General features: G+C 42.3%; 1 protein-coding gene across 7 annotated transcripts in view; it reads right to left on the bottom strand.

Moving 5' to 3' along the window:
• Positions 1-25866, bottom strand: part of PLEKHM3 (pleckstrin homology domain containing M3) — a 198045-nt gene that overhangs the window by 46350 nt on the left and 125829 nt on the right. The window contains exon 7 of one of the 7 annotated variants that reach the window (XM_040476034.1): positions 13549-13645. The exons of the other annotated variants lie outside the window; for them this stretch is intronic. Within the exon in view, the coding sequence (XP_040331968.1) occupies positions 13549-13645 (97 nt within the window). The remainder of the gene's footprint in view (positions 1-13548; positions 13646-25866) is intronic. 7 annotated transcript variants of the gene reach the window in all.

The raw sequence follows: 25866 nt of genomic DNA on the forward strand, positions 1-25866 counted from the left end.
GAGATCAAGAACTGGGCTGAAATCAAGAGTCAGATGCTTAGCCAACCGAGCCACTCAGGCACCCCAATCCTGTATTTGATAAGATGTTAATATACAAAATATATAAAGAATTCATACAACTCAACAGCAAAAAGGAATCTGATTAAAAAATGGGCAGAAAATCTGAACATTTTTCCAAAGAAGACATACAGATGGTCAACAGGTACATGAAAAGTGCTCAACATCACTAATTATCAGGGAAACAGAAGTCAAAATCACAGTGAGCTATCAGATCACATCTTTTAGAATGGCTGTTATTGAAAAGGCAAAAAATGACAAGTGTTGGCAAGAATGTGGCAAAAAGGGGAACCCTTGTGAACTGTTGGTGGGGATGTAATTTGGTGCAGCCACTATGGAACATGGTATGGAGATTCCTCAAAAAACTAAAAATAGAATCACCATATGATCCAGCAATTCTACTTCTGGGTATTTATCTGAAGAAAATGAAAATACTAAGGAGAAAAGATGTCTGTACTCCCATTAACGCTGCGGCATTATTTACAAGAGCCAAAATATAGAAACAATCTAAGTGTTCATCAGTGGATAAATGAATAGAGAGACTGTGATACACACACACACACACACACACACACACACACACACACACAGAGGAATATTACTCAGTCATAAAAAACAGTGAAATCTTGTCATGTGTGACAACAGGGATGAACACTGAAGGTATTATGCTAAGAGAATCTAAATTCTCATATATATGGAATCTAAAACAACAACAATAGCAAAACCCCAAGCTCACAGATACAGAGAACAGATTGGTGGTGGTTGTCAGGGGTAGTGGGGGTTGGAGAGTGAAATGGGTAAAGAGGGTCAAAAGGTACACATGTCCAGCCATAAAACAGTTAAGTTATGGGGGGGGGGGTAATGTATAGCATGGTGACTGTAATTAATACTGTATTGCACATTTGAAAGTTGCTAAGAGCATAGATCTTAACAATTCTCATCACAAGAAAAAAAGTCGTTAACTACGTGTAGTGATTTATGTTGGGGTGACCATTTCGCAATATACACAGTGAATCATGTTGCACACCTGAAATGAATATAATGCACGTCAATTAGACCTCAATAAAAAAGGAAAGAAAGCTATCAGACATTCAAAGGTGATAACTTCTTAGAAGTAAAAGGGGGGGGGCTGTAAGAGTGGAGAGAAAAGAGAAATTTGGGTGGTAACACTGGAAGAACAAATTGGTGACTGGGTGACTGTGTGGATGATGTTTGTAATACAGAGTTAAACTCTATTTTGATGTTTGTAAACAGCTTCTAAACCTCACGCCTGCCTCTTCTTGTGCCCCACACCTGGGCAAGCTGATGGGCTGTGTTCTCCCTTAGCACCTGCAGGAGATTCAAACCACCCAATTTCCTGCTTCCTACCGGAATCCTCACCCAGGCCCACCCCCTAACCACAATAAAAGCCTTAAGCCAGTCTGCTTTCCTTATTCTCTCCAGTCATTTTGGAAGAGTTTGAGCTCTGCAACCTCAATTTGAAACCTCAATTTGTAAGTAGCTAGCCTTTTCATACTTTCCAAAAAAAAAATATATATATATATATATATAATTCTGTTTTTTCATGTTTAAATTATGAATGCAAGTTAACTTTCATAATGTTTAAATTGTTAAAAAACGACAGCTCTACAAAGCATGGCTTTAGAAATGTAATTTGCATGTGCATATATGTAAACTTTACAAAAATGTAGATGACCTTCATTTTCTGGTTTTGTATGGCCTGTGTTTTTACTCGTCTCTGATAATGTTTATTTTCACAAAAGGTCTTGAAAATTGCCTATCAGTGAACCTGTCATGACTGCATTAGACTTGATGCTTGTATCTAAGGAGACCTGTGTGTCTAATCAGAATGTTCTCTGACTTATGGGTGTTTTTAGGTTTTGGAAGGTAACACTGCCCCATTCAATTAGAATGACTTATAAGATATGTGGAGTGTCAATAGCCCTATCTAATACCAGGCAATTTAAGGTCAGGTTTTTGTTTACATAATTATCACTGAATTCTAGACATTTAATCTTATCTCTTTAAATACCTAACTGGGAGTCAGTAAGTAAGCAATCATGATGCATATTGCATTTTCTATGAATCTCACTTAAATGTTTTAAATGCCCTTTGGTGGTTCTACTTTTTCTTTCCTGCCCTCTCAGAAATGACCTGCCCTCACAGCTCCCTCCCCTGACATTATTTGATCTTGATCACCTGGTTGGTGAACAAATTCCTATAGTGTTAAATTGTGTTTTTGTAGTCACTAGGAGGAGAAACAGTAGTGGTATCAAATTCTTTTATCCATTCCCCAGATATTCAAAGGTTATAATAATTTCATACCACCCAGCGTACTGTGCAGGGGAAGTCTGTTCCCCAACTTGAACATTTTTGTCACGTAGTTTGGTGTGAATCCAAGGAGAAGTCAATGCGCTGACTGACCTGCCTTAGACTTGACCTTAAGTAAAAAATGAAAACCGTGAATTTACAACAGGAGGACATTCAAAGACAAGATCAGGTTCAAAGAGAAAAGCATTTTGAATAGCATGCTCACATGTGACATGTTCAGAGTTTCGGCAAAATCTAAATGGAAAAGTGTACGAAGAAAGAAAGCCCGGCAAGGGGCCAGTTTTCCAGAGGGCTGAGGGCAGTTCAACCGTGATCTGCCTCCTTCTCCACACCACCCAATGGCCTGCCTTTCTCCCTTCCGGCATCTCTATGTCACTGGGCCAGAAGAGAGGACTCTTCTACAGTCGTGTGCTACTGCCCGTAGCTCTAGTGAAGGAAAACTACCAAGCAGGTCAGAGTTTCGTACAAATCGTAGAGGTTTCGGTTTTCCTCGGGCCCTCTGTGCTTCAGGCACACGGTTAATCAAAAAAGGATTTTACTTTGTTCCCTCAGTCTTTCTCCTTTAATTTTTATTTATTTTATTTTATTTTTTTAAGTGAAGAGCACTCAGCTCATTGAAACTCCAGGAAGTTGGCGAGTAGCTTCTTGTCAGCTGGGAGAAGAGGGTTCATTGGCTACCTCATATATTAAATTGAGGTATCCCATACATAAGGTATAGTGCACAGATCTTAGGTACAACTCCAGGAAATTTTAAACGTGTGCAAAACTACTGTCCTGTTTGCTCTCTCGGCCTCCAGCCCCAACCACGCCAACCCATTCTCTATGGCATCACCAGCAGGATCTTATTAAAATATCTGCCCAAGTGATGAAAATGACATCAGCTGTTGTACCACCCCCGCAGCAGTGACTGTTTAATTTGTGCCAGTCACTTCCCTAAGCTTTTGAACTCATTTTCTCCATTAAGCTAATACAAGTCAAGTACTTGGAGCATTTGCAGGCACACTGTGAACACTAAATAAATAACTATTATGTACAAGAACCCTGAAAGGTCAATACTGTTATCGTTGCCAATTTGCAGGTGATAAAACTGAGGCTCATAAGGCTTACGTCCTTTGCTCAAGGTCGCCCAGCTTAAACGTGTGGAGTAGGGAGCTGGACTCCCAGGGCCCGGTGCTAACCACTTCAGTATGTTCCTAGAGCTGGTATTTCTTTAATGAAAACCCCTTGAGGGCTCCTCAGCCCCTATAAGATAAGGTCTCAACTCCTTAGTATGGCCTGCAAGGTCTTCCCACAAGCTAGGTACATCCACTCTTTGCAAACTTGCTTCTAGTTTTTATCTACTGTGCCTCTGTCTCCTGCTCTCATGATGCCTGCCTACCTCATCATTCCCTCAAAAAGTTTTGCTTGATAACTACTATCTATTGCTATCATCATGGAGAAGTTCTGGATGTTTTCTATATTTACTTCCAATTCTTACTGCAACTGCCCAGGATAAGTAGCATCTTCACTCCTTTCACAGGTCCGTAAGTTTGGGCATAGAAAGCTTCAGGGACTGGTCGCCTGGTCAGAGGACCAACAGGCACCAAAACTGGAGTTTCAACTCAGGCCCGTATGGTTTCCATGCCTAGTCATTCCTACTCCATTACCATGCCTCTCCAGGCACGCGCTCTCATACCTGGCCCAAATGCCACCTAGTTTCTAAGGCATTTTTGCCTCTAGCCACCACCTGACCCCATCTTGCTCTGCTGCCCTTCCATGGGTATAAACAGATCACTTGTTAAGGAGGAATGGGTCCTGCTCCATTTCCATTTCGGGCCTTTCCAAGTGCGTTCAACCTTTGTATTCAAAAAGCTGAAACAGGATATTTCTGGGATATTCCTACTGCAGGCCCCGGAACCAAACACTTAAATGCCAACTTTGTCCCAACAAAATGGCAAGCCTTTGACCAGATGAGGTTATGGTTTCATGGCGTGAACCTAGAGGGCAGAGGGGTTGCTGCCAGTTAAACACCACATGCACTTTAGCAGAGCCTCCAAGGGACGTGTGATTCACGCGCTCCCGGGACGTGCACAATTCCTGAGGGATGAGCTAGTCGGCTCTCCAAACATGAGACAATAGAGGATGAATGCTGTGGGCAGCCAGAAAGGCCAGAGTGGGCAATTTTTGAACTGCTCTTGAAAAGCATTTTATCATTGGAATAGCTAACATTCTTGTTGATTATGTAGAATAAAAAACACTGAAGCATTTGAACATTTGGTGCGTGTTCAGCTCCTTCTGTACCTCAAAAATGAATCTTAATGCGCAGTCTGTAAAAGGCTCCTAACTTGACAGGAAGTGGCTGGCTCTGCAACTGCCTCCTGACAAGTTTTGGCAGCATTTGGCTGTGATCATTCAATCATAGTTGTATTTAGGATTGTAAAATAAGTTAATTCTTTTAGCTTATTAATCTTACATAAGTTTAAGCTACATGTGTTTCTTTTCAAGTCCCGAGCTAAAAATTCTCACTGTTAAGAAAAAGTACAAAAAGTGCAAAAATTCAACTTGGAGTCAGTACAATTATTAAAATAATTTAAAAAGAAAATTGGGTTGACAAGGTGATTTCAAAGTTGATCTGGAGGGATAAAACGGCAGGCGTAAGTGAGACAATTTTGTAAAACAAGGATATGAAGATATAGTTGTGCTACCAGACCTGAAAATATCATAAAATTCACATGATTGGTACTGGCCATTGGAATTGCTACTGAGGAAATAGAAGTGATTGCTCAGAAACAGATCCCAGGACACACACGTAATTAGATTATATGAATATGGAATCAAAAGTCAGCATGGAAAGGACGGAGTATCTAAAAAAGGGGCTGAAATGACGACTTAACCATTTGGGGGGGAATTTCCCCTCTATCCTCACTTATACAATGAAGAAAAATCCCAGAAATTTCTTACTGAATGTATGAAATGAACTATCTGAAAAGACAAAATGCAACTTATCATTTATCAGATTCAACCATGGAGAAAGGCTTCGAAAACCACAGGAAAAAAAAAAATCACAACAGGGAAAAGTGGACAGATCTGAACTCATAAAAGTTGAAAACTTCTGTTTATCAAAAAGATCACATATAAAATCCAAGGGCTAACAACAAAACTAGGAAAAACATGACCCGTAACATATAAGGAACTCATGTAAACTCAGTGGGGAAAAAAAATAGTCTGTCCTCAAATGGGCAAAAGATGTGATCAAATTTTTTAAATGTAGTAATTAACATGCAAAAACACATTTAGCTTCCCAAATAAAAAAAAAAAAATAGGCAAAATCAAACAGTGATGAGGAAGCTTTTTTTTTTTTTTTGCCCCTAAAATGACCAAAAACGTGTGTATGTGCACGTGTGCGTGTATGTATTTAAAATCCCTGGCTGATGCTCCAGAGATCTGAAGAGAGAACTTGATGTGTTGGCAGGTATAGATTTAGGAAAATGTATCTAGAGCTTTTAAGAAGTTCAAACCCTGACTGTAATAATTCCTCTTCTGAATTTACCTTAAATAATCAGAAGCTGAAGATTTTATACAAGGATGTATATCCTAGTATTATTTATAAGGAAAAGGCATTCAACTATAGCAATAGAATCTTCCACACGAAAGCAAAAGAGCTAGTGCTTCTGAAGGTTATTTAAGTTAAAGCAAGATAAAAATTGATCTACTATAAAGAATAAGCCATGTTTTATACCTATACATGCACAGGAAAGACCTAGCCAGATGTGTATCCAATTGTTAACTGTGGTGGTGGGCTAATGGTAATGACAGGAGCAGCAGCAGCAGCAGCAGCAGCAGCAGCTAACCGTGGCCAGGTATGTGATCTCACTGAATCCTCGCATCACCGTTAGATCTTACTCCCCTCGCTGTACATGAGGATGCTGAGCAGTGGAGCTGGGACTCAAAGTCTGACCTACCAAGGGCTGGGATCTGAAACTCTCTGCCATCCTGCCTGACGGTTATTTTCTCATTTTCTCCCTACTAACTGTTTGTGCTTCCCAAATTCTGTGCCATGAGTAGACTTTAATAATCTAGGGAAAAACACAACTTTTATTTTATTTATTTATTTATTTTTTTTAAATTTTTTTTTTCAACGTTTATTTATTTTTGGGACAGAGAGAGACAGAGCATGAAGGGGGGAGGGGCAGAGAGAGAGGGAGTCACAGAATCGGAAGCAGGCTCCAGGCTCTGAGCCATCAGCCCAGAGCCCGACGCGGGGCTCGAACTCACGGACCGCGAGATCGTGACCTGGCTGAAGTCGGACGCTTAACCGACTGCGCCACCCAGGCGCCCCAAAACACAACTTTTAAAAAAGTGAGTTGGGGCCAAGAAGCCCTTGGAAGTCTTGTGTTCTGTCCCATGACAGCCTGTGGTATGGGAGGCTGTGCCACCAGTGAGTCTTCTTTCTCTTGCCCTTGGCTCTGGGTTCTCTTTCCTAAATTTCCTGTCCCTTTCCCCTAGTCTTTCCAGTGTACATCGTGGAGTCAGTTGGCCTGGTGAGGGCGGGAAGCCCTTGGCGCATGGTGGTGCCATCCTAGAGCTGATCTGGACTAGTCTCTTCCTTCTCTTCTGCCTACCCTTAGACTTCCTGGCATCCCCTGGGAATAAGCCTTAACAAAAACAAAACAGGGCCTCCTGGGGTTAACTCTGGACTTGGCCTTTCACAGCTCTAGGACCCAATTGCATTTTTTCAGTGGTTCTGCCTTTAAACTCAAACCCTTTTAAAGAGAAATTTAAGGAGAGCAAAACATAGGAAACAGTGCCAAATGCCAATAACATCTTTTAGTCGTTTGGGGAATGGGCAGCTTTAGAAACCGCAAATTCCCACTTATGCAAGGGCCACTTGAGCTTTTTTCTTGATTGCTTAGTGACAGAAGCCTGGCTTTAGACCATGGTCAGAGTTGTTCCCTCTTGTTTTCTTTCTCTCTCTTTCTCTGAAAATAGTTATAAAAGGCCTGAGTTATCACAAGGAGAGTTGCCTAATCCTAAAGCTCCAATCAAGTAACAAACATCATTTTCCACTGATGTAGTTCGTTCAGACTAAAAAGCAGATCCAGGTCTCAGTACCTGCTCAACAAGCTATCCTAATGAACCCTGCACTCAAAGTTTGGGAGGCTCCACACGTGGGACTTCACCACCAGTTGGCAAAGCTTTGGTACCTAATGTGTTCGGCTAGGCATTCTGTCTCCCTTCTCCCAAAGGAAGTCACAAAAGGGGAAGATCTGAATATTGTTATGGGATTATGCTGCCCAAAACTGTGGCTGGTACAATAGAAAATGGAAAGAATCCCAGAGAGCTCTCTTCTGTGACTATCAGGGATGATGAACCCAAACATCAGAGTCCAATTTGGAGGTTCTTCTCAGCCCCCACCATCAGAGCTAGATTATGGTGTGACCCGGCCAGTCCTAGGACATGAATTGGTAAACTGTACAACATTATCACCAAATAAATTGGAAATAAGGTGCCAGTGAGCTCACGTTTCCACAGCTACTCTTTAAATTACTGTCAAATGTGAACTGGTTCCTCTAGAGGATAAGTAGATAGCAGTGAAAAATTTTAAAAACTTCTTTATATATTGAGTACTGAACATTTTGGTGGTAAGCACATGTAAGGTGTACAGAGAAACTGTAAGCCAGGAAAAGCATCCTGGAATGATGCACCAGTCATCTGAGCAATCAGTTAATGTGGGTGCAAGAGACAAGCTTCATTGCATGAATGTTAAAGTTGCCTGATTCTGTAAAAATTGCAGACCAAAACTAAGAACTACAGAGTTGGAAAAAGATACAAATATCCTCAATAAAATACTAGCTAGCTGGATCTAGCAACATATAAAAAGAATTAAACACTATAACCAATTGAGATTCATCCCAGGAATGCAAGGTTGGTTTAACATCTGAAAATCAAACATTGTATTAAGTCACATTAATAGAATAAAGGACAAAAAACACAAGATGATCTCAACAGATGCAAACAAAAAAAAGCATTTGACAAAATCCAACCCCTCCCTGTGATAAAAAGCATTTGACAAGAAGGGAACTTCTTCAACAGATCTAGGCTATCCATGAAAAACTCAAGTTAAAAGCATATTTAATGATGAAAGACCAAATGTTTTACTCTTAAGATCAGGAATTAGACCAGGATGTCTGTTTTTAACACATCTATTCAATATTTTACTGGAGGTTCTAGCTAAGACAATTAGGCAAGAAAAAGAAAAACTGATGGTGACCAGATCTGGTATCTGAAAAAGTTGGAAACATTTTGCTGAGATGAAAGCCAGAAAAAAAAAAAAAAAAAAACAACTTTAAGTATATTTTGATCAAGACCTTATAATTATATCCTTGTATGTTGCTTGTACTCTTGGAGAGGCTGTGACTAACACCATCCAGTTCAGAGTTATGGAAATACTTATTAGGAATCTCATTCCAAGTAAGTTAAAAAGGTAGTACTACTGTTAGAGTATGTAATACATTTTCCATTTTTTAAAAATGTTTATTTATTTTGAGAGAGAGAGAGAGAGAGAGAGAGAGAGAATCCCAAGCAGAGCCTGATGCCGGGCTTGAACCCATAAACTGTGAGATCATGACCTGAGCCAAAACCAAGGGTTGGATGCTTAACCGACTGAGCCACCCAGGTGCCCTGTAATTCTTCATTCTCAACAGAAAGAAGTATAATGTATTTTTATTGATAATCAGTTTGTTGCTCCCTTTCCTTATCTACTAAATATACTAAATACCATCTGAGTACCTACTGAAAGTAAGAGTACCAATGAGGAAGATGTGAAATTATTAGCCTGCTGGAGCATCCACATATTTGTCTGGCCCTGCTTTCTGAAGGTTCTCTGGGTCATGGCTACTCCCAAGAGAAAAAAGGTGACATCAGTCTGATAGACCTGTTCCAGGTCCCTTTGTACTGGATCATGAAAGACTCCATATGGACATGGGGCTTAGTGTCAGGCCAGGAACAAGCCATTGCCATCTGCTGCTGAAAGTGAGGCCATTGGGTAGATAAGGATGAGAACCTGCCTCTCTACAAAGATCCTTTAAGGTACAAGGAAAGCCACATAAGGGACAGGGCTACTCAGACGTCTTAGAGTTAGTGAAATAAAAAATGTGAAAGCCAGTCATATCCATTGAGTTTACAGAGTGATCTAGGGGCTGGGAATGTCTCAGTCTGAGACCTTTGACTAGTTTCTATTGTCTTCCTTAGAGCATTGACTGTGGCGTTGATTCTGTTGCTTCGGGGTTGCTGGCCAATGCCAGCCTTCAACAGGCCAGATCTTCCCTGGCTGACTCTGACTTATCCTGAGAAGTCATCTTAAATTTTGCAGGAGTCTTTGAACTTTGCTACTTGTCTGTGCTTTGGACTTAAAATTAACCCCTCCAACTCCAGCCTCCTTGACATTGGGCATTTGGGGCCTCCTCTCCCTTTTACAAATCTTTCTGCATCTCCCAATGGCCTCCTTCTAGATCAACTCTGAAATCTCATGTAAAATGTTTTGATCAAAGCATGAAGTCAAGAAAAATAAGTGACTTTTTTTCTTAAATATGTCCAAGATTTTTAGCTTCTCTATTCTCTTAAGTCCCGGAAACAACAGCAGCAACATTAAAGAAAAACAAACAAAAAACCAATGACCAAGTATTTCTCAATTGTGCTCTGAACTTTCCATTTTGTTTTTTTTTTTAAATTTTTTTTAACGTTTATTTATTTTTGAGACAGAGAGAGACACAGCATGAACGGGGGAGGGACAGAGAGAGAGGGAGACACAGAATCGGAAGCAAGCTCCAGGCTCCGAGCCATCAGCCCAGAGCCTGACGCGGGGCTCGAACTCGCGGACCGCGAGATCGTGACCTGAGCTGAAGTCGGACGCTCAACCGACTGAGCCACCCAGGTGCCCCATGAACTTTCCATTTTGGAAGTGAAAAATGAAATAAACATTTTAACAAATATCAGCATTCCAGTGGATTGGTTGCTCACAGTAACTATTTCAGGGGCACCGCAACTTTCAAAAAGGATTTTATTAATAATTAGCATTGCAGTCCTGATAGGAAAACCAGAAACCTAGAGAATAAAGAGAATTTCACAAGCAGAGTGCTTTAATAATTTCCCTGAAGAAAAGGCTTGAATGCACTTTAGAAAGAGATTGGCATGATTCCACATTACCCTTCCTGAAGTACTCAAGCCTGCTAGGCAACGAACAGGAATCCTACCATGAACAGTGACTGAGCAATGGCACCCAAATTTCGTGTTTTCAGGATTGGTACAATTTTTTTTAAGTTTCTAATTTTTACTTTTGCCGAGTAAGGATATTAAAAACCAAACAAAAATCTCTTGACTATCATTATCCTTTCACAAGAAGGTAATGGGATTTTAACACCAAAAAAGCAGAAATAGTATGTTTTCAGGAAAAAAAAATTATGAGGTGTGATTAAAAGTTCACTACAAAAAAAATAAAGTAAAAACTCTCAGGAAGGCAAAATAAAATAGGTTATTGTGGGGGAAAAAAAGTTCAGTACAGTATATTTTTCTCTCTTCTCTATGCTCTGGTGAAAACTCCGTGGCAGATGAGCCCCCCCCCCCACCCCCCCACGGAGGGAGGGAGGGAGGGAGGGATCTTTTTGATAAGAACACAAGGAATCTCACTCAGTGTTTGCCAAAAACATTGCATCAAAGTGCACTTCAGAATAGAAGAATCAGGACAATGTTTCCCAAACTTCAATCGTGTGAAAACACCTTCACAAACGCTGTCATAGCTGCATTCCACCTGTGTTGTTTACTTAATGCTTTATTTAAATGGAGTCATTTACTTAAGTAAGTTTGTTTAAAAATGAAAGCCTTGCATGAATACCACAAATGGAAAACCAGCATCCCTTGCCATAAAATCAAGACAACACAACTGCTGGAACACCCTGAGCCTGCCAACAACTCTGTTCAAAAAAAAAAAAAAAAAAAAGATTAGCAGATGTTAGGGGTTCAAGTCGCACCAAAATAAGTCGTTGCTTAATTTCACCTCAAGGACAGAAAGTGAGCGGAAGGGAATAATTTTCTCATTATGTGATTAAATGTCATTTAATGCCCTGTCCATCTCTTGTACCAACCAGTTGCATTTTGGTAGAAATTCCATGAAATCAGAGATGTCCTTGTATAGTAATGAAAAGCACTGGCTAAGTTGGTCTTCCTGAGTTTGAATTTTGATACTTTTCCACGTCCTAGCTGGTGACTTTGGGCAAATTATTTTTACCTGCTCTGCCTAAGGTTTTCATCCAAGAAATGGGCGTAATAATAAAACCCACTGCACAGGCTGGTTGTGAGGATGGAATGATAGATACATGCAAATCTCTTAGAAATGTAAATAGCACATTAAGAGCTCAAAAATGTTGTTCTTCTTAAACCACACTTTGAGGAATGCCAAATTAGGATACTGAAGGCTTATATTAAGCTGTATCAGGCACATAGTAATATAGTAACGTATTTCTGGAAAGAACAGCTAGGAAATAAGAACGACCATTCTTTTACTAATTTGAGTAAAAATGAATAACTTAGTGCACATGCATCTACGGCAATTTATTGTTTGTTTGGTTTGTTTCCTTCCATGCCCAATTTTCTTGGCTAAGAGCAAGGTTGAAGGATATATTTTTGCCTTTGAGGCATACCACACGATGCCTTTCACACAAAAAGGTCACACCATACAGAAGGGCTTTTGGGATCTTAACTGTAAATCTCTACTTAGGTAAACAAGGCCATCCAAATATATTAGGCCTTTAATTATGAAATCAATGTCCCCTCTATTTAGAGTAAACAATAGAATTAACAGGATTTAACCCTCACAGTGGCTACACGTTATGATTTAATTCATATTGTGAAATATAGTAAGGACAGACTTACTCATCACTACTATCATCAAATAAATAAGCTAACATCAAAAAGGAGTCGTTTTGGGGGGCTCCTGAGATGGATTAGTTGGTCCTGAATAAGAAAGACATATATTGACATAAGCTAAGCTGTTGCCTTTCATGTGTTTCATCCCTTTTGTCCCTGGAACTATATTTAGTACAGAGAGAACAGCACTGCCAGGGCAGTCAAGTAGAAAGAGAGGGTATTAATTTAGTAGATCTTGCTCAAGGTTAGGTAGGGCAAGAGATAGCGGGCAAATACATGTTTAGTTTGTTAAACTACAAGATAAGGTCACTTGGAAATTTATAGCAAACTCTAGACCCTACTCTGGGTTTACCTTGATGGTGGCCTCATTCAGAAGGATCTGGATTTCAAAAATCTCCATCTTCTTTAGTCCCTGTCCATTTTCCAGGGGAGGAACTGTTTCTTCTGTCTCTATAGCATGCTTCTTGGTAACATCGTTATTGCCTCTTCTTCCTCTCCACTCAGCTTTGGCTGTTTCTTCTTCCAGTGTTCCAAGTTGAACACTTCTGCTTTTCTTTTTTGCTGTCATGATCCCCCCATTTGTAACTTGCCTCCCTGTTCTCTACAGACCTCTTTATTGCTAGACTTCTCTTCTGATCAGGCCAAGTCCTCATCCTTACTTGTTTTGCTTTTTCAGGAAGGTCGCTCAGTTTTTCTATTGAATTCTGCATCAAATATTAACCATTTTTTAAAAATGTTATCTGTCCTTTCCCACTTCCTCCCTCAGTGTCAAGAACATTTAAAAAAAAATTCCTTCACTGTACTTTTATTATGTTTGTAAGCAATAGAATATTCCAGATGCTGAAAGTGGAATTAGGCCGCATCTTTTCATTTCTCTTTGCACCTTTCCCTAGGACCTGTTTCTTTTAGAGAGCTTAGCTTGAATACTTTAGGAGACCACAAAGAGCACAATAAACTCAGATGCAATACGGTAAATTCCTTTTCCCCTTCCTTTGAGTTTGCGTCTGGTCTGTGTATCTAGTCAAAGAGAGTCCTCAGCTTTGGAGCTCATTAAACGTTAGTAACTACTAGCAGTGGCTCTAGCTTTTAGTGGGTTCTACACCTTATCTATAAATGGTCCCTATGCTCTGGGGAAAATGAACACTTTTGGATCTATCTGATTACTTTACAATGATCTGAATGGGTCGTTTATGAAAATATACTAGTGTCCTGGAAATGTCACTTCACCACTAAAATAAGGACCAAAATATCCATACATACACATGCAGAGTCTGCATTCTGCCAGGTGGTGTTCCAAGTGCTGGGGATACTGGTGAACAGCTCCGGCAAGGCCCGGTTCTTCAGGAGCAATGACTTCCTGTGAGTATTTAAAGGCCCAGGAAAATGATCGTAATCATACTGGTCAAGGAAACCAGGTTAAAACCATCTTATTAAAGAGGAGTGGATCAATTTGTTGGTGGATGCGCCACTATGTTAACAAAAGCTCCACCTCCCTGAACTAGGATACACATTTAAGAGTGGGCAGGTTTAAAAAAAAAAAAAATCCTAACCCAACCCAAAAGATAATGGGAATCATCTGTTCTGTTCTCATGTGCAAACCTATAATTTATGGAAAGATGGGAAAGAGAAAGTCCCTGAGGAGACCTAGCCAAGTTCTGTGGTGAAAATTCAACTGTACTCAAAGCTCAGACTGGAAGAGGTGGGGGTGGAGAGGAGCAAGAAGCCACAGTAAAAATAACATGTCTTGAGGCAGCCAGCTCCCTCTCTTCTCCCCACTTCCAATGCCATTCCTGGGCCAAGCTGCCTTCCTCCCTTGCTTCTGCCGCCCCAGCCCTTCCCCATTCACAGGTTATTAATTTTTCCTCTGTGTTTTTCATTCATATTTGAAGAATTCCAAATTAGCTGTAGTACTCATGATTCTGTCACAAGGTCATGTCAGCAGTATAAATTGTAAGGCATCCTAGGAAGCAGGTAGTTTAACAGCATGTGAGAATGTGCATTACTGAAATAAAATGGAGTTACCAGGAATTTTCAAATTACAGAAAAGAGACCATTTCCTTAAACGCATGACTGTGTATAATACATATCTGTGCATACTTACGTATAATTTATGACTAGAATATGCTAGAAGATCTGATAATAGAAAAGGCTATCATTCTTAAATGCAGTGTTACTGGCAATATCACCCCACCAAACTCTGATTTTTGAGTTTTAGCTCTATATCATGATGGCTATGTATTGTATTTTTAAACATTTTTTTAATTTTAATTTTTTAATTTTAATTTTTTGAGAGAGAATGTGTGTAAACAGGGGAGAGGGAAGGGGAGAGAGAGAATCTTAAGCAGGCTCCATGCCTAGCATGGAGCTCAATGCGGGGTTTGATCCCATGGCTCTGGGATCATGATCTGAGCCACAATCAAGAGTTGGACACTCAACCGACTAAGCCACCTAGGCGCCCCAGTCAACTACTATTTTAAATGTATTTTTAAAAATGCCAGTATTAGTGATTTCTGCTAAGCCATTTGAAAAAGCATTTTCTATTACACTTAATTTGCTTACATACTTCAATAAAAGTTCAGTGTGTGTGTGTGTGTGTGTGTGTGTGTGTGTATCTATATCTATCTATATCTTTATTGGTTCCCTTATCAGCCATATAAGGTAAATTATTATCTATGTCAGAGATGGAGAAACTGGGGTCATCTAAACTAGAAAAGATTGGCAGTAGTGGTAGAAAGAGGATGTGAAATATATGTCAGATTGTCCAGGTAGGGAATCCCCTTTGTAACATTTCAGAGTTTCTAATATTAAAGTGTTCTTGCTATTCATGGACAGCTTGAACTGTTAGAATAAAAAAGAGAAAGCACCTGTAGTCACGGGGTGCATGATAAAAGCCTTATTACGGTGTTGTAAATCAACTGAACTTCACGTATTTATAACACAATCTCATCATCTTGTGAGGTAGGTACTTTAATAATCCCCATTTTACAAATAAGGAAACTGAGGCATAATATGTTTAAGTAATCCGCTCAAGATCACACAGCAGGTAAGGGGTACAGCTAAGATGTAAACCCAAGCTGTCTGGCTCCAGGCTCCATGCCCTCAACCATTATGCTCCACTGCCTTTCAGAGGGCATGCTATAGCTGAACTATAGCGGTTACTGAAAATCAGTTGTCTGAACTCAGGACTAAATAGTCCTAAAGAAAAAAGAAAACACAAAAAGATTAATGTTAGTGAGATCTTCAGGTCACAAATGCTCACTTACGCAATATCGTGGCTCGAATTAACATACAGTCCCTTTTGAGCTCAGTCTCATACTTGTCTTCCTCTTCCTATAACTCATTCATTCATTCACTCCATATTTATTGGGCATTTCCTCTTGCCCAGGTATTGTTCTTAGTAGTGGAGTGCAGGATGGATAAAGACTTGCATTCAAGGTTGAATTTTCCACGTACAGGTCATTTTTATTTTTATTTTTTTAAAGTAGGCTCCATGCCCAATATGGTGCTTGAACTCATGACCCTCAGATCAAGAGTCGCATGCTCTACCGACTGAGCCAGTATTTTTAAAGACTCTTACAAGCAGGCCTAAGAACGAACTCTGGTAATGTTTTATGTGGGGAATGCATAGCATAGTCTTGGCAAGAATCCTAAAACTGCACCGTCTCTGTTCCCAGTCTGGAAATTGGGTAGGCACCTCCAGATCCTGGGTAGAGGGACTGCTCGTTTCCTCCTAAATGCATCTCCTTCCCACTCGGAGGACCCCGTCAGCATACTGCCCATCTAGAATGAGCATCTTGTCTTACACATTTTAAATCCACCACATCACAAAACATGGTACCTAGCACTTCACAAATACTTAGAAGGTCATGAAATAGAGTCTATACATAAGTCAAGGAGTGCCTTCCTAAGGTGCTCCTAATCTTTTTGTTTTTTTTTTTAAAGAAACTACATATTTTTAGTGTGGTAAATATACATTACATTTACCATTTTAACCATTTTTAGGTATATCTCATAATCCCTTTTGATTGGTTACACTTCACTGACTACTTTTCAGAATACTGTAGCTTCTCCTCCCCTAACCACTTCACGGGTAATAAAGTCACGATTCAGACAAGAAATTGGTTTTCCTAACTAGCACGGCTGGCCCCATTAGCCTCTTAGGAAGAATGGCTTCTTGCCTAGATAGAGATAACTTCAGTCCTCATGGTGCCCCTTCCATCCCCACCCTTGTTGTGTCCAGAAGCTAGCTCCGAGGCCTGAAGTTTCTTGGCCTTCCTCATCCTAAGCAGCTGAATCAACTTGTCTCTCCACCCCTTTCATTATCCCATTCTGTCCACCCTATCAGTGGGGTGGAGACTCCTAGCTTCTAAGTGTGCTGAAGAAAACCCCAAAGGCAAGAAACGAGAATAACTTGCTCCTGCTAACAAAACAAACCAGAATACACAGTAGGGGCCAAGACCTCACAGTAGCCGAGTTCCAAATCTTTCCTTATCCCAAGGAGACAGACTGCCTGCCTCTCTATTCTAAGCTCAGGCAATGTGGCTTAAGCAAAGTCATAGAGGAATTCAAGCCTCAAGATCCATTTTCAGCTTCTCCCAGATCCCCATGTGCCTTTTTATCCTTACTCCATCTTGCCCAGCCAAACGTGAAAGCCTGTGTAAAGACCATTGCATGTCTCACTTTGAAAGGACTTGAATGCCCTTATGAACTAGCTCCTGGCTGAAATCTTTGGTCCCATGGAGACAGAAAGCAGCAGCCAGTTGGAAAACAAAACAAACAAACAATGAAAAAAAAAAGCGTTGTTATCTTTACGTCAAATTAAACTCAGATCTGCTTAATATCTTGGCCAACTTATGCCACAACTATTTTGGCCCTTTCCGCCACCCCAAAGCCTTCTGTGGCCAAAATGTACCATTGTGCTGCTGTTTGACACTGTGTGCCAGCAGGCTTCTGTGCCAAAGCCAAGTAACACCCTTCCTTCTTTGGGTTGTGGGGTAGCAGGGGAGGGTTTCTAATTCCTTTTGTGACCACTGACTAAGAGCTGAGTGGTCAACAATTTGGTAAATTATATACACACCTAAAATGTCAGCTGCATCAGATTTTTGTCCTCTATTCTTCCAGTAGCTGAAGGGAACCTTTAGGCTGAAGGCAATTCTAGAAGAGTTGGGTTTTCTAACCACATTCTGTGGGAGGGATGCTAGCAGAACTCCAGGCACGCCGGATCCTGAGCGGCAAAGACTCATCTTTGATAAGTATATATGCCAATGATTCAAACCAATGGCAAGTGATGAGAATTAAAAGTAGCCAGTTATGAACACACACACACACACACACACACACACACACACACACAGGGAGGGAGAGGGAGAGGGAGAGGGAGAGAGAGAGAGAGAGAGAGAGAGAGAGAGAGAGAGAGAAGCTCTACCACAAAGTCCTTTTTGGAAGCAGACTAGCTATAAATATATAAACACACACTGACACAGGTCAGCCTTAGTGATGACTATAGAATATGCTAAGTCCAAAATTTCAAAAAACAAAAGCAAATTCACAGTATCATAAGTCCATATGTAATTAGCCTGCTTTCCCATTTGTGCTATAATATATTCTGTGGGTTATCCAGTTCTTTGCTCTGGAAGGTTGCTGTTTTTGACAACTGGCCACTGGGTTGGACAGAATGAAAACATTTTGGCCACCACAGTAGTGGTTAAGACTGTAGAAACTTTAGGGGCTATGAACTATTTGGGGGAACCTGGGCAGGACTGGGCCTAAGCACTATGACCACAGCATCTATGCAGCGTCTCCCAGGCACTGGATTTTTACATATGTGGTGCTGGTACTCTGAGGCTGTGATGGGAACATTTATGTAGTTCTGTTCTCCTCATTGCCTTCTATTCTTTCCTTCTACCCAGTGATAAGACTTAGTGGAGCTTCAGCAACGGTAGGGCGTGGCCTTGCTGCCAGGTAGATCTTGGTATCAGGATGCCTCTAGAAATAAAGAAATGTTAGTGCTGGTGGCAAATAGTAAATGTAGTGGTTCAGAGTGTGTGCCCGCTGGAGAAGGGAATCCTTCAACTGCAGAGGTGATTGAGCAGCTGGTCGTATTTGTTATTCTTGGATTTGATAAGTCTGAAACATTTCATATAAAACGGAAACAAGAAGGTATGTACTAGAACAGGACAGCTTGGGTTTGAATCCCAGCTCCTCTACTTCAGCTAAATGACTTTGGGCAAGACATGAGTAATGATAGTACCTACCTCAGAGGGCTGTTGGGATTAAATGAGGTAATTTACATGGATTTAGAACAGGGTCTGGCCTCAAGTAAGCACTCTATAATAAAAGTCACATTTTTTTAAACATGTAATAAAAACCAGCTATGATCTAATTATTTAGTACAATGTTCTCATTTTACAAAGACTAAGTGCCGGGGGTATTATGTTACTTGGTAAAGGATGAACTATTGTTGTCCTGGGTTGTAGGTTTTCTGAATGTCTCTCTCCTCCCTCCTTGACTGAGTGCTATGAAATGGGAGGCCTTTGCCTTCGGTGAGAGTGCGCCTTAACAACTTTGGGGAAAAAGCAAGCAGCCTGAGAATCCTGGCCCTTTCTAGCTCCTTCTGTCTGTCAGATGATCCCCTGCCCTGCCCCCAGAGGGCAACAGACAGAAAAAAGAGAAAAAGATGAAACTCCAATCGGTAGTTTTACTACCTGTGATTACCTAGACTTTTTCTCTGCACCCTTGACCTCTGCTCCAGCCAAGAATCCATTCAACAACCTCCTTCCCTGAATTCCCTTTTTCTTCAGGTCTAAGCCTTCCCTTATGATGCCCCATTCTTTCAGTGTCCTTCATGCACACCCGAGCTGCAAGGGGCTCTCTGCTTTTAGCTCTGACACAAACTCCAACTCCTAGTTCACCAGATAACCTATCGAAGCTGCCCATTTAGGAGCAAACTCACTAGCTGGCATATTCTGCACATTTTTACTGGCCAACTTTTGTGTGCTGGGGACTATTCTAGCCGCCACTAGATTGTAAGGTATTAAGAAGGTAATTTGCTTTTAAGGGCTGTATAAAATCAGTATATTTAACTTGTTTTTGTAAGCTGTCCTTCAGATTAAGTTTGTGAAAAAGATTAAAACTGCTGTTTAAGGACAAAAAGTGAAAACATCAGTTGATCTTTGGCAAATGGAATCTTGACATTTGTCCCTTGATTGAAGGAGCAGCTATCTGGCTTTCACTCCATGTTCCTTGCTATGCTCAGAGCCTTGCTAGTTTATGAAAACTGGCAAGAAAATCCCAGAAAGTAGATAGACATGTAGAGTAGCTTCCACAACTTAATCACTTCTTAAGGATCATGGAACCAGGGTTCCTAGAGCTGGGAGAGGGGCTGTAAAAATTGTTTAACTCTACCTTTTCACTTCACAAATAAGGTAACTTAGGATTCTAGATATAAAGTAGTGAAGAGTCCGAGATTCTCCTCCTGGGTACGAATACTGTAAACAGCCAAAGCTTGAGGAAAAAAGTCATACAAGTTGGATGTACTGTGTGAAACTGTCATTTAAAGATGCCATGTATCTTTAACACAAGGGTTAAACAGGGTTGAGCATAATCCCTTCGGTGGTTAAAAATCCATTTAAGGGGCACCTGGGTGGCTCAGTCGGTTAAGCATCAGACTTTGGCTCAGGTCATGATCTCATGGTTTGGGAGTTCAAGCCCCACGTTGGGCTCTGTGCTGATAGCTTGGAGCCTGGACCCTGCTTCAGATTCTGTGTCTCCCTCTCTCTGCCCCTCCCCTACTTGTGTCTCTGTCTCTCTCTCTCTCTCTCTCTCTCAAAAAATGAATAAACATTAAAAAAAATTTTTTTAATCCATTAAAAAAAACACCTCTGTTTTTGTAAAGCCATAAGAAGTGATAGGGATGGGGATATTTTCCGAGGCTATAAGCTGTGTTTCCACTCCTAAGATTTAATGGAACACATGTATTCAGGGAGATGCGTGGAAGTTAAACACAATTCAACACCAGTTAATCCTAAGAGTATAGGCCCTTCAGTACAGGTCCCTTCCACCTGCACATTAAAGGAAGCTAGAAAGCCAATTACCCTCACAGCAGGGCCTCTCCCCTCCTGCAAAGGAAGAATGTACTGCAAATTCTACGGGTGCTTTACAAGCTGGTAAAACTATAATTGCAGGTGGGAAGGAAACATGGGTCCTTTTTATTTCTGCCAAAAGTTCAGTCTGGTAAGCTCCTCCCTTCTATAGCTACAGAAACAGTGTGGACTCAGTATTTTTTAAGCGTGCGCGCGCGCGCACACACACACACACACACACACAGCACATTCTAGGATTGTACAAAATTTAAAGAATGCTTTTTGTTAAAATTGAAGAGATTATCTGTGCACAACACCTCTCCGCCCCCACCCACCACCAAAAGGGCACTCATTCTTCAAAGAGACAAGTACTGAAGGTGCATACCGTTTTGGGGAAGCCAAAACTCAGCTTCTGGTTCAAGTGTTGAAGGCCTCCTAGCAAGACCAAAGAAAGATGGTGAAGCTAGGAGGCCAGTATGTGCTTCTGACTTGTTCTATCTAGCATGGCCCTCTGGGGAGTTCTTACTGCCTGGGCAGGAAGGGGGTGAGGGTGGGAGGCCTCGAAGTGCAGTTCCTCTGGGGAGGTCTGGTCTAAGACCACCCTAGAGGCAGGAGGAAGCCCACCCAGGGTTTCTCTTCCCTATCAAGGTGCTGGTCCGCAGCGCAGTGCAGTGACCGCAGTGCGGCTATGGTAGGATCCAATGGCCGAGAGCCCCATGCAGAATCTGAGGGCCCAAACAGGTAGAACAAACATTACTTCTGCGGTGGCGGTTGCCATCAGTATCCACAGATGCAGTGTCTTGCCACTGAAGAAAGCTACAGGGAACCATTTAGGGAAGGCCCACCTCTCCTAGCAACACTAACCCCAGTACTTGGGCCACCAGTGAAGCTTGTAGCTCCTAGGCTCTGCGTGTCAAGCAGCATTGTAGGTTCACTCCTCTGAGCCTCACAGCAACTTTTGGGGAAGGTACCATTATTATCCCCGGCTTCAGAGATGAAGCTTTTTTTGAGTTATTAAGACAAATGATTAGTTGAAGGTCACCTAGTGAGTCTGGAGTGAGCTGGCATTCGAATATGGGCAGCCGGGCTCCAAGGCTCCAGTATATAATCCTGTTCCATCCAGCCCTTCTGCAATACCCAACACCAGGTATCCTTTGGAGACCTTTGCTCCAGGCAGAAACTTCATCCTATGTTGGCCTCGCCCTGGCCTGCTGGTCTCTGAAAAGCTCCCGACAGCCATGGTAATTTTGATTTCCATTTAATTTTTCCACCTCACGAAGCAGTGCCAGAGAGGGGGAATCTGGTGATAGTTTTTGAATATGATTCATTAACCAACAGCTCGAGGAAACGGAGGGCTTCCTTGCTGCCACCTGACCTTTGTCTTCGGCCTTCTAATGTTTGCACTGCTGCCCTGACCTCCCAAAGTGACCTGGACTAGCTGGCCTGTTTCCTCCTGTGTTCCTACTTCCAGAGCCCAGCTGTCGGCCTGTGCTAGTGTGTCAATTAGTATCTCGAGGGTTCAGGGTGGGGTCTGCAGCCTTTTGAGGAGCATAATCTAACACCAACCTCCAAATTCCTTCTCATAATTGAGCATTCATTAGTTCTGAAGGAACAAAAGCGAGCATTCTCTATTATAAAGCAGAGGTCAAAACCAGTGGCTGTGTTTTGTTTGGCCTGCAGAGTGTTTAAATATAAAGAAATTTCACATAAAAATGCGGATTTCCGGCTTCTCTTGGAAAACGGGAAGAGATGACAGCTCCGGAGCTACTGAGTAACAGCTGTCCCCTTCAGAGGAGGATGTACTCTGGCTCCTCGTCACGACCTGAAGCGTCTACTTGCGCCTGCGTCAGGCACAGATGCCATGCCACTTGCCTGGCCCCTGCGGAAGCCGGAGTCAACAGAACCCTGTGCTAAAGCCCCATTTCTCTTATTTCTCTCCTTTAAATGCAGAATGGAATGGTTAGGCTGCCCCTCCGATGTGATTGGCATACCAGTACAGAACTGGGAGAGAATGTTCTGAGAGGGCAGGCGCTGTGCCTTCTCTATCCTGTCCCCAGCACTTGGCACAGGAAGTGCTTGGTACCTAATATGACATTTATCACTTGTTTCTTGTATGGATAGATAAATGAATGACTGGCTCTTGGGAGAGAAGTGAATTTCTGACTGACAAGAAACCTGTTCAACAGCTAACAGAGGTCTGGGCTTATTAATGCTTCAGTAGCTTCCTGAATGACTGATGCTGCTCCTTCTACCTTTCCTTGATTTCTTGGGCTATAAAGATCTTCCCTGCTGTCACAAATGACTTTAATCTTGTTTAAAATTCCAGGAGCAAATGTGTTGATGGTTCACCAGGGCTTGGCCAGAAATTTCAAAACAAATAATGAGAAAAGCTGCCCCAGTCAGCTAACTTTTCCTCAGAAGGATGGGTGCAGTATTCTTGAAAAGCACCACGTTCCAAATGCAGATGGAACTGCAGCCAGTGCAGCCAGTGGTGTCATCAAAGACACAAATGCTAATGCTGTCTTGTGAGTCTGCCATCCTCCCTCGTTCCATCCCTGCAGCAACATCCAGTGAATGAACTTGGTGAAAAGGCTAGAAACCTCCTTAGCCTTCAATACCTCACTAGACAGCCTTCTCAAGATCCCTCTGGCCCCTTGAAGACCAACTACAAATGTGGCAGAGTGGCTGGCATGAGGCATCAAGGGGTGAAATCCTGCTGGATGTCATTAGGTTGAACACAGTCATGGGCAGCCTTTACCAGAAGTTCTTGACACAAAGACAGAGTACAGAGTACAGGAGTTTGACCGTAATCAGTAAGACTCAGTAGTCCTTTCCTGAGAAAATGCGCTCTCAACTTCAAGGCCAGCATAACTCTGGGCATGTAGTTATGAGTATATGCTTAATTAACATCTAAATGAATGAATGAATGAATAGGTGTGCAGCCAAGGGTTTGGTGACTGAGAACTGGGCTCCTGCTTCAGGAGCACAGGTGGGATAGAAAAATTATGAACTCCATGCTCTCTGTAGCTCTAGCTTGGAGACTCAGATTTTTTATCACATTCATTCCTAAGGAAAGTCAAGTGATCCCATCATACATGTTCCATGAACGTGTGTTGGGACAATTTTTCAAAATAATCCTGAAGCATGCAGACGGAACATTCTTCAGAAATGTCAAATGTCAGTAATAAAACCTTTTTCCTGTTTGCCTCCCTGATAGAAACACTGTAGATTAGGTCACTGATGGCTTTGATGCTACCAAGACCTGAAAGTTCTCCTCCCATTTCCCTCCGTCTGGCTTCAGCCTGGACCCTCACATTTCAACTCAGAGAGCTTCCTAGAGGCTGTGATCTAACAGCTGAGTTACTGGTGTTCCAGTGAGTACTGTTGCAAAACAAAATACCCCAAACCTAGTGGTGTAAGGCCATAATTTTATTCTCCGAATCTGTGAGTCAGAATCTCAGGCAGGAAATGGTGGAGATGGCTTTTCTCCGCTCCATGATATCTGTTGCCTCTGCTGAGAAGAGTTGAAAGCTAGAGGCCGGAATCCTTTGAAAGTATCTTTACTCACATGCCTAGTGGCTGATGACGGCTGTCTGCCAGGACTCAGTGGGGCTGTCAGCTAGAATGACTACATGTGGCCTCTCTTTGCGGTCTCTGTGCATGAGCTGGTTTGGGCTTCCTTACAACATGGTGGCTGCTTCCAAGAGTGTGAGATTACTTGGGGGGGGGGGGCTGCCTGCTTAACACGTACACTCCTATGGTACAGCAGAGAGAACACTGGACAAGGAGGCAGGAAAGTTTGGTTTCAGTCTTGGTTCGGTCACTTAGCAGAAGCTGCGCAGCTCTGGCAAGCCAGCTAGTTTATCTACATCTGCATTCTTGCCCATGAAATGGACATGAGACAAGGCAGAGCTGCCGACCTCACAAGGTTGTTTTGGAAAGAATGCTTTTTAAACGGGAAAAAATACATTCAAAATACATACGTAAAAGAGTATGCAGATGGGACAGGCTGCTATTATAGGATATGATGGGTTTAAACATGTTTATGGGATGCCTGGGTGGCTCAGTCAGTTAAGTGTCCAACTTTGTCTCAGGTCATGGTCTCACGGTTTGTGGGTTCAAGCCCCGCATCAGGCCCTGTGTTGACAGCTCAGAGCCTGGAGCCTGCTTCGGGTTCTGTGTCTCCCTCGCTCTCTGCCCCTCCCCTGCTCGTGTTCGGTCTGTCTGTCTGTCTGTCTCTCTCAAAACTGTAAGCTCTCTGGTTGTGGCAGTGCACTTCTCCTCGGGTGTGGGCCCAAGTTAGTGACTTATGTCAAACAAATAGAATATGGCAGAAGTGATGGCTATCTGACGCGAGAGGCAAAGACCCACAAAGAGTAGCCTCTGCTGGCTTTCACTCACTCAGATCCCCCACAAGGCAGCATGTGGCAGGGCCCACATGAGGAGGGGCAGAGGGCTCCCATCAATGGCCAGCACCAACTTTCGGCTGCTGTGGAAGTAACCCACCTTGGAAGCAGATGCCCTGGCCCCAGTCAGGGCTTCTTCCAATGACTGTGGCCCCAAATGACACCTGGGCTGCAGCCTCCAAACAGCCTGAACCCAAAATGCCCAATTAGACTGCTCCCACTTTCCTGCCCCGAGAGACCTGGGAGACAAGGGTTTACTTCTGTTTTAGTTACTGAGTTTTGGAGTAATCTGTTAAACAGAAATAGGTAACTCGTGCACGGAACTAGGCCCCACTGAGCAACTGCCACTGTGACAGTTATCTGACCACGTGACAGATTAGTTTTGATGGCAGTTCATTCTTGCCTGTTCCTAGCGACTAGCAACATTTGTGTGTGAAGCGGCAGGCTGAGGGGCCAGGCAGGGAGGGTCTGATTCCACCAATGGTAAGATCGACGCTAACCTTACTCTGTCTATATCTTTAAGTAAAGTGTTTTTGAAAGCAGGCCTTTGCCTAGTCAGTAATATAACTGCTTCTTAATGTTCATTTTTGAGAGAGAGCATGCACGTGCAAGCAGGGGAGGGGCGGAGACAGAGAAAGACTCTCAAGCAGGCTCCTCACTGTTAGCACAGAGCCTGATGCAGGGCTCGAGTGCACGAGCCATGAGATCATGACCTGAGCCGAAATCAAGAGTCGGATACTCAACCGACTAAGCCATCCTGGTGCCCCATAACTGCTTTTTTATAAATGGGAAACAACAATAATACAACCCCCAAATCAACAACAACAACAAAATCCCAGCTGGTTGGAAGCCATAGTAGAAGCAGAGCCAGGAAACTAGATTCCAGGAAAGTGATCTCCATCAGCCCTGACTGAGCACCACCTACCTCTGTGGCTGCGACCTCCCCTATGGTCATGCTGTTTATACTTCCAGGGCTCACATTTGACTTCTGGAATCCTTATCTCAACTGAGTTCTTTCTCAGCTGGAGACTGAGGCTCTCTATCCAGCACTTACAACACATGGTCCTCTTTCTGGCCTGGTTGCCCAAGAA

The sequence above is a fragment of the Herpailurus yagouaroundi genome, unplaced genomic scaffold, assembly GCF_014898765.1.
Source record: "Herpailurus yagouaroundi ecotype Mexico unplaced genomic scaffold, PumYag 140, whole genome shotgun sequence".
NCBI lineage: Eukaryota > Metazoa > Chordata > Mammalia > Carnivora > Felidae > Herpailurus > Herpailurus yagouaroundi.